The sequence below is a fragment of the Protopterus annectens genome, chromosome 11.part0 (genome assembly GCF_019279795.1).
Source record: "Protopterus annectens isolate FY-2018-M chromosome 11.part0, PAN1.0, whole genome shotgun sequence".
In the NCBI taxonomy this organism is placed as follows: domain Eukaryota; kingdom Metazoa; phylum Chordata; order Ceratodontiformes; family Protopteridae; genus Protopterus; species Protopterus annectens.
In genome coordinates this window covers 1,483,395,422-1,483,405,242 of record NC_056745.1, presented here as the reverse complement: position 1 = coordinate 1,483,405,242, position 9,821 = coordinate 1,483,395,422, and the positions used below count along the sequence as shown (strand labels likewise).

At 41.5% G+C, this 9,821-nt stretch overlaps 1 protein-coding gene across 1 annotated transcript in view; it reads right to left on the bottom strand.

Moving 5' to 3' along the window:
- Positions 1-8,107: 8,107 nt before the first annotated feature.
- LOC122815927 (angiopoietin-related protein 5-like) overlaps positions 8,108-9,821 on the bottom strand; it is a 597,255-nt gene continuing 595,541 nt past the window's right edge. The window contains exon 7 of the mRNA XM_044088792.1: positions 8,108-8,459. Within this exon, the coding sequence (XP_043944727.1) occupies positions 8,158-8,459 (302 nt within the window). The 3' untranslated portion in view covers positions 8,108-8,157. The remainder of the gene's footprint in view (positions 8,460-9,821) is intronic.

Sequence of the window (9,821 nt, the reverse complement as noted above, 5' to 3'; positions counted from 1 at the left end):
GGGTGGAAGTGGACCTGTCCACATTAGGAGGCTCAACACTCACTGTGGTTTCGGTGGTTGTAGTCTGAGTAAGGGCCGAGGTACCAGCGGTCTCGGGTACAGAAGACACAGCCAAGGAAGTGTCGTCGGTAGTCAGGGGCTGCATAGGTGTCTCGCTGAGAACCGGACCACGTGTAGCCGGCTTTGATGTCGTGTCGGTGGAGACCGTGGACCTCGTGTGTCGGTCCTTGTCCTTTCGTTTTTTGGACAAAACGGTAGTCGGAGTATCCCACGACATTTTATAATCAAAGGCTTTACCAAAATAGTGTTGGGCGAACTCTGCCCGACGCTTAATAGTGCGTTTATTGAAAGTAACGCAAAAGCGACAGCCCGAGACGTCGTGGTCTGGGCCTAAACAAGGTATGCAGAGGGAATGGAAATCCTTATGCGGTATTTGCTTCCCACAAGAAATACAATTGTTAACTTTGTCTGACATCGGTCTGAGGCAAGAAAAGTTTCCCCAACGGGGTACTTAGCTTTAATGAAGACTTCAGTTTCCGATTTTTTTGTAAATTCAGGAGCTGGCCGACCGGCACTTGCGAACTGCTTCTGCTTCGGGCACCGCGCGGCAAAAAAGACTGGAGAATGTGGCGTCGGCTGTGATTTATATACCCCTGTCGCACTGACATCAGGGAAGAAGGCGACAACAACAGACGCCGGACCAAGACTTTGGAATTCGGCCGACCGAGGACCCGCCTGACGGCAGAGAACCCATATGTGATTACTGCAGCTGTATGCACGATGATCACCATCTTCTAACGCCAACTGTTTTCCTGGCTTTCAAAGCCATAAAATACTTGAGCGCTGTCAGAGAGGTAGTGTAGCGTAATCTGTTACATTTACACTAAGCTTTAATGCCTCTCAACTGTATTAGATTTTTGTAAGACATCCAGGTTATTGCTTCATATTTCTGGTCTCTTCCTCAAAATCTGTGTTTTTTGGAAAACCACTGGGGAGTGAAGTCAATAAATAATAACATCCATTTGACTGAGTGCATATCCTGTTTTGAGCTTACCACTATCTGAATACACTTATTACCATTACTAGAAGTCCCTAGCTAGATACCACCATCTGAATACACTTATTACCATTACTAGAAGTCCCTAGCTAGATACCACCATCTGAATACACTTATTACCATTACTAGAAGTCCCTAGCTAGATACCACTATCTGAATACACTTATTACCATTACTAGAAGTCCCTAGCTAGATACTGGAATACACTGATCACTGCCATGTGTCATATGTATACGATATTGCTACTGCATCTATTGTTTGCTATTGTATGTTCTTCATGTAACTCTGTTGCTCATGTTTATAATGCTACTATTGCTTGCATTGCTCGCTATTGTATATACAATTGTTTCTTCATGTAACTCTTGATATTTTTTGTGTGGAGCTTTTCTCCCTGGGCCTTCACTAAAAAAGGACCTGTGTCCAGTCAGATTTTCAGAAAATAAATAATAAGTAATTATCCATCAGGAAATGGATGATATTACATTCAGGAAATGGATGATATTACATCCTGTTATTCTTTCAACTGAGTTTGTTTGCGAAGTTGGTGAAATGTTCATAGTGCTAACAGCAGGCAGAAACAAATCTTATTTCTGTCACTGTCGTTTGTTAGCAGTACTGGTAGATTTTATTACCAACTGCTAGACCTGACCTTAACTGCATAAGCAGGAGATGCTTAACATTGGTTAAGGTTGGGTCACATGCCACTCTGGTGCTCACCTGGTCTCTTTCCAAGTATCAGCTCTGTGCACTACATGTTTACTACATATATTACTCAAAGTCACTAAAACAGATTTCTCAGTATGGAGATCACTACTGCAGTAAGATTCCTTACCCACAGGAATTAAGTAAATGTGAAAATCCTCCCCCCCCCCCATCTGGTATGAATTCCAGAACTCTACAGATGTCACCATGAGTTGAGCTGCTTTCCTGACATGTATGTTAGAGAAATTTAAAACATTGATTTGACTAAAAGTAGCCATTAGTATGCCCTAGCTGACTGCATCTAATGCCACTGGTCTATGTCTGTACATCCCTCAGGCCAATCTGCACAGCCATAGGAACCCCTGATAGGTCACCAAGGCTCCAAAAATGGTCCTTGTGTTTTAGGGTCACAGAAAGGTCTCCAGTCCTATCTCCAGCACTAGCTAGCACTCCCTGTCTTTTATACAGGTGTACGTGTGTGTGTGTGTGTGTGTGTGTGTGTGTGTGTGTGTGTGTGTGTGTGTGTGTGTGTGTGTGTGTGTGTGTGTGTGTTTTAGGCTTACAGAAAGGTCCCCAGTCCTATCTCCATCACTAACCAGCATTCCCTGCCTTTTACAAGTGTGTGTGTGTTTTAGGCACACAGAAAGGTCCCCAATCATATCTCCAGAACTCCCTGTCCTTTACATGTGTGTATATTTTTAAGAGGGAGAAGCAGAGTCAGTGTGAAGACCCACTTGCAACATCATCCCACTTAAAGGGATGGAGGAAAAAAAATGACTAAAAGGGGAGCAGGAGGAAGGATTCTTGCATTGCACCAGTGAGCCCACTATTCCAACACCTAGTGTTATGTTGATTTGCTCAAGTAACTGTACTAGGTTTATAACACTGATCACGGCTGCTGTATGAATACTTATCCAAGGAGAGAGCACTAAAGAGGGCCCCCATGGGGAGGAGGCTGGTATAGCACATGCCCTGCATAACTGCAGTGGTTAACCCTGTCCAGCTCCAGACTGTCTATCCAACTTGTAAGTGTCTGGAAATGCTGTGGACAAAGTCTAAGGGGTGGCCTTACAAATGTCCTCATCTAAAACATTAATGGGACCCCACCCCCAGAGAAAATAGCTAGACAAACATTCTGATAAGACTTTCTTGAAACTGGTCTCCTCTCCAGGCAGGCACACAGACAAAAAAAAACTGATGTATTTGCTGAATGTCTGAGTCATGCTATGCATGCACATGGGCTGCCTATGACTACCCAACAAATGCACATTCTTTTCCTGAACGGAATGGTTCGGTTGCAGTCTTATCCTGTAAAAACTTCTGCCATAAAACAAGGGTTACTTCTGACATACTGTATGGCTCTTTACACACAAGGGTCTGTCATTCCGATATTCCCCTAGGTGACAAGTTAGCCATGAAGAACAAAACTTTTCCAAGACAAACACCTAAAGGGTTTTGTCTTAAAAGGATCAAACATTGGCTTTTTGATTGTAAAATTGAAGTCCCAGGGGGAGAAACGCATGTTTTCTTTGAGGGGGGTGATAGTTCTGGACAAAGCTCCAGCTGACATATGCGATTTCTGTGCCACATATCACTCAGCTGAATGGGCTATGCTCTTAAGACACACTAGTCCATTGGTGTCTGACAAGGCCCCTAGAAAAATCTTCGATTTTAACAGGAGCAGGCTGGAGTCGGACAGATCCAAGATTCAGTTTGGTGAAGGCAGTGCATGTTGCACCATGGGGACCTCTGAATGTACTCTGCAGAAGGTGGCAGTAATCCAGCCAAGGATAACATGTACAGTCTGCTGCACTGTGGGGACCTCCGAATGTACTCTGCAGAAGGTGGCAGTAATCCAGCTAAGGATAACGTACACTCTGTTGCATTGTGGGGACCTCTGAATGTACTCTGTAGAAGGTGGCAGTAATCCAGCCAAGGATAACGTACACTGCTGCACTGTGGGGACCTCTGAATGTACTCTGTAGAAGGTGGCAGTAATCCAGCCAAGGATAACGTACACTGCTGCACTGTTTGGACATCTGAATGTACTCCGCAGAAGGTGGCAATAATCCAGCCAAGGATAACGTGTACACTCTGGATTCTTAAATACACTGATATATGAATACCCAGGGGCTATAGAATGACTAAGAGCAGGGAACTAAAACAGCAATGGTTTTATCTCACCCTGAGATGGAGGCACTAATTATTGTGGGTGGGACATGGAGATGTGCATCTTTTAGTTCCAGTATGACCAATGATGCATTCGGAATCAGAACAGTCAACAGAATCTAGCAGGTTTAACATCCTAAACTTGGTAATAAGAACTTTAGCTTCAACAAATCCACAATGGGTTTACATGCACCATCTTTTGGCACCAGGAATATCCTGAATAAAATCTTTTACCTTGGTCCTCTAAAGGGACTTTCCCAAAAAGAAAGGAGTTTATTCAGGACAGGTAGTGCTACTTGAGTCTGGTCCAGGGAATTAGAAGTATCTTCATAAAAGGAGGGACTGTCCTAAATTTCAGACCATATCCTACAGACAAAATATCTCGTCCACCTGTCTGCAATCAGGCTGAATCACAACTGCTTAAAATGAGACGGTCTGCCCATGACAAGAAGACAAGAAAACAAGAAGAGGAAGAAAGGGAGAGGAGTTTAAACTGTAGTCAGTGCTGGTCTCCTAACCAGGCAGATGTGTCCTCTTTCCTCTGTTATTTGCATTATATTTACAACCTTTGGCAAAGAAAATCAGGGACTAAAATTCAAGGATATAACTGGTATGGTGCTCAAGAAAAGCTGGCTTTACTTGCAGATGAGATTTTTAAGGAGGTAAAATAAGAAAAGGACATTTCAGTTTTGGGAAATATTCTGAGAGTTTCACATCTTTTTGGGATACATTAATGAAGATAAAACAAAGGTAAAAGTTATAGTATGTGCCTTCAAACAAACTGGTACAGCAATACCCATATTTATGGAGACATGATAAAATTAAGTACTTAAGAGTATGGATTAAAATGGATTTTGTTATGGAAGCTAAGAATATGTGGGAAGAGACTAAACAAAAGATAATATAAAAACTGAGAAATTGGAAGGTCCGCGGTGGTGCAGCGGTTAGCATGGTCACCTCACGGAAAGATGCTCTCCGGTTCGATCTTTGTCTGGGGTGTCTTCGTGCATAGTCTGCATGTCCTCCCTGTGGTCGTGTGGGTTTCCTCCGGGTGCTCTGGTTTCCTCCCACATCCCCAAAGACGTGCTGCAAGTGGATTGGACACGCTAAAATTGGCCCTAGGCATGAGTGCATGCGTGTGTGTGCCTTCCGTGGAAGGTTGGGTGCTGGGCTGGCAACTCAACACCGTAAAACTCCACTGCCAATCATGAGCAGACAAGGTGCTCCACTGTGGCAGCCCCTAACCGGGAAAAGCCGAAATAGAGAGAGAAATTGGAAGGTGTTTTATGGATATAGATAGCAATGTACAAGCAGTGAAAATGTTTTTAATCCCTTTAGTTTTATATACAAGTCAGGCATAATTTTATCAACCAGAGGAGAAGTTGTAGATATCAATAAGAAGTTGGAAGGATTTTATCTGGGAGGGAAAGTGGGCAAGAGTCAGGTGGGATAAGCGGATCCTTCCAACAGAACAAGATGGTTTGAAATTACCTCATTTGAAGGGGTATTTCAGAGCTACACAGTTAAGGATGCTATAAATATTACAAGCACAAAACTATAATTCAAAGTGGAAAGGGATGATGATGATGAAATGGGGGAAACTCAAAACAAGCAGAGACTGGGATTTTGGATGCATATCCTTATGGAGAATAACACTAACCATACAGATTATAATATTCATAAAGTAGCAGAAGGTATTCTAAGAACCAAGTCAACATGGGGATGGAGAAGAGAGATTCAGCCAATAGTGGTGACTGCAGTTAGGAGTACAGATCATCATCTTGCTCAGAAGTGACTATACAACAACCCTGTATATGAAAAGTATGATTCTTGCTTTTCCTAATCAAGTCTGTTTTGCAGAAGTACTTTCTTTTGGGACCAAATTATTTGGCTGAAGCCACTCCTGTTGAAATGTGTTAGCTGCTTCAACAAAAGGATTAGCATAATAAGATTATTTTGTATGGGGAGGAGTAAAGCCCCACACTCCTCCATACCCCTACATAATTGCCTCTGAAGTTGTTCCACCTTAAAAGTATCTTGTTTTTCTGCTTCAAGCATATTTCCAATCAGGTGGTTTCAGACTACACACTACTTCTTTTTTTTAGCATCCCTCTTTCTGCACTGAAACAGCTGTGTAGAGATGGATGTTTGCATGCTGCGGAATGCACCTGCATATGCTGTATGGAGACTGCTGTCTGCATGCTGAGTAATGTGCTTACATACGCTGTACAGAGATGGATGCCTGCATGCTGCGTAATGCATCTACATACACTGTGTAGAGAAGGATGTCTGCATGCTGCGTAATGCGCCTGCATACACTGTGTAGAGACAGATGTCTGCATGCTGTGTAATGCGCCTGCATACACTGTGTAGAGACAGATGTCTGCATGCTGTGTAATGCGCCTGCATACACTGTGTAGAGACGGATGTCTGCATGCTGCATAATGTGCCTGCATACACTGCATAGAGATGGATGTTTGCATGCTGTGTAATGCACCTGCATACATGCTGTACAATGCCTGACTGTGCTTTGTTACAGGGGCACTCTGCATTTTTGAATCATACTTTTTTCGTAATTATAATTTTACAATTCTTTATTGTAAACTGGAAATTGTTTTAATGAGCCAGATACCAAAAGAGTTGCTGTCTAAGTCTACTCTGATTCCCAAACACTTGCTCTCAGTGTACGTGACTTACTTCGGTGTAATGCCTATCCATACACAGGACTACACAGGGGACCAGATTCCAAAGGATCTGCTCTCTGTGTAAACGGTCACTTACTCTAAGAACAGGTCTTTTGGAACTGGGCCCAGTATATGTCTTTAAGATGAGCATACTCCTGTTAAAATCTGTGTCTACTTTTGTAACCTTGCTACTGTCTCATAATGGCTGCAAGTTCTGTCTAATTTAGGCTGTTGGTTAAAAGACCTTTTGAAGTGGCAGGACTATTTTACCATCCCTGTTGGAAATGACAGATTGCTTGAATGATAATTTTTTTTTCACAATAAACATGTAAGATAAAGTAGTACAGTACTGTAGGATGTAGGTAAGGGGAAGTCACATTTTACCAATATGGGGAACACTGGTCACATGGTCATGGTGAAAAGAAATGCTTCCTCCATAATTTGTATAAATGTGAAATTAGCAAAAAAGAAGATAGTAAGCACAACTATAGTCAGTCCACTACTGCTTTTACAGAACTGCATGATTTAAAAAAAAATCTTACTTTTATCTAAGCAGCAGGATTGTATAACCCAGGCACCTAGCTTTTTTCCCTTCTAATGTGCCCACCCTTGACCATCTCAAGTTATATGCGCAGCATCCGTCAGCTGCAGCTTGTGACACTGATACTGTGCATAATGGAATACTGTTTGCAGCTTGCGACACGGATACTGTGCATAATGGAATACTGTTTGCAGCTTGTGACACTGATACTGTGCATAAAGGAATACTGTTTGCAGCTTGCGACACTGATACTGTGCATAAAGGAATACTGTTTGCAGCTTGTGACACTGATACTGTGCATAATGGAATACTGTTTTGCAGCTTGTGACACTGATACTCTGCATAATGGAATACTGTTTCCACTGCATTTTAATACAACTAAAACATGAAATCTGAGCAGTACGTGTGCCAAAGGGTCTTTGAACTTCTACTGGCTACATCATAATGCCCTTAAGACCATTAATTTACAAATGCTATTTTTACAAAAATGTGATAAAACAGTGAAAACTGCTTGAAGTCCTCTTCGCCAACATCCTGTGGTAACACCTGTTTCTGCCTACCAGAAACACAAAGCATATCCCATTACAGGTTTCTAAAACTGGGATAAGCAGACAACAGGTAGTGTCTGCAGAAGCATAGCAGTGCTTGCTGCAATTAAAATGAGCAAGGACAAGTCAGTCTCAGTCAGAAGACAGAAGACAAGCTGTTAATGGATTAGAAATAATGGAGGGACTATAAAGATATTAAAAAATGTCCACACCTTAAAAAATGTAAAAAGGTCTGCCATAATAAGGGTACTAGGATATTTTGGAAGAATACACTAAGCTTTACAATCTATACAGCTTCAAGGACTTGAGAGTCTAGAACCTACCTAAAGCTTCTAATCACCACCAACTCAATGTCCATCCCATAGCTCCCTTTTTCCTGAAATAATTTGGAATAAATACATTTCAATTAGTTTTTTTCATATCAGCATGTCTTAGTAACTGATGCTACATGTTAATTTACAGTGATTTAACTTTCATTTCACTGTACTTCAGTGAATATGGCATAACATATTTCCAGGTTTTCCAGTAAACACCAGACTGCCAACCAATATTATTATTCTTTGGATGCCACTCTCCATTTAGGTCCGCCATACCACAGCGACTGAACCACCATCCCCCTCCTGAGAAAAAGTTACTACAACTGACGAATGCAATGTCTCCAGAAATGCATGGTGAACACTGGTCATTGTCCTTGTCGATGGTGCTAAAATTTGAGCCAGCCTGGGTCTCACCTAAGAGAGTTCCAGTGAAAGAGTCTCCTAAAAAAAAAAAAAAAAAAAAAAAGTTAGCAAATAAAAGTACAATTGTGCAATCCCATCATAACATTAAATGTTCAAATGATCACTGCTGCAGTAGCCTTAAATATACGGGTTATATCCTGCCAAGAATATAGCAGCCGGACAAGCTTCAAATGCTTCAGGGCACCTTCCATGCACACAAAGTGTCAAGCAGCTCAAGATGAACAGAGTATGACAAGTTTGGGTGCCATGCCCTTCAGAGCTTTTTTTTCCAACAAAAGGATGTAGGCTGAGCCCTGAAAGGACTTGGCTAAGAACAACAAAAAATGAAGTCCACACCCTGGCATAAAAAAAAAAACATACCAAAGACAAGGGAGATGGATCAGCTACTACAGCTGTGATTACTTGAACATGTACTGTTATGGTAACAACTGTACTATGTTCATCATGCTGATCACTGCTGCTGTAGCCTTTGGTATACAGGTAGAGTCTACTGGCTATTGGAGAATGGTCCTAACACAGCCCAACCTGGACCTACAGAAGGAATCAAGCTTACAGTGCTTTGTAAAAGTATATACAGAGGACCAAGTAACAGTTTCTAGAATACTTCCAAAATCCAACTCTTTCCAAAAAGCCATAGGTGAAGCAAAGGCCCTGGTAGAGCAGGCCTTGACACTACCTGGACAAGTTTTGTAGTGGGGAATAAAACAAAAAGTAAAAGCTACAGCTATTGGAAATAAGTCTGTTTTGACACAGGCTGTCCCTTATCTTTATAAGAAATTAAATGATCTGAAGATGTGAAAGATTTAGTTTTGTCAAGATAGTATCAGAGCGGTCTGTGGACATCAAGGTAAAAAGCATAGTTTCTCCTTCATTTTTAGGTTCAGGAAAGGAAATGGATGGATAGCTTGGCTTAAAGTAAACTCAAATGCCACTTTAGGCATAAGGATTAGTTCTTTTTTCAAAACAGGTTTATTGTTTTAACATATAAGAGAAATATCATAACAATTTTATACAAGTAATTAAAAATAGGTATTATAATATTCAACAAAACAACTAAAGTATTTACAAAGACATCCACTACAATCAAAGGATTAGTTCTTGAAGAAACCCTTTCCCTATGGAAAATGAGGACATCATAAGAGCATGCATCCCAGATTTTCTTCTTGCAGAGTTAAGAGCAACCAGTAAAACTGTTTTCCTTGTTAAGAACCTTAAGTCAGCCTAATGAGCTGGCTCAAGTCAGCCTGATGAGTTGGCTCAAATGGTCCAAGTGTCAGCTTTTCTAACTCAAAATTAAGATCCCACTCATTAGTTTTCTCGGAAGCTTTTCTCGGAAGCCGTTTTTGCAAAACCTATCAAGAACATTTTAACAAGAGACTG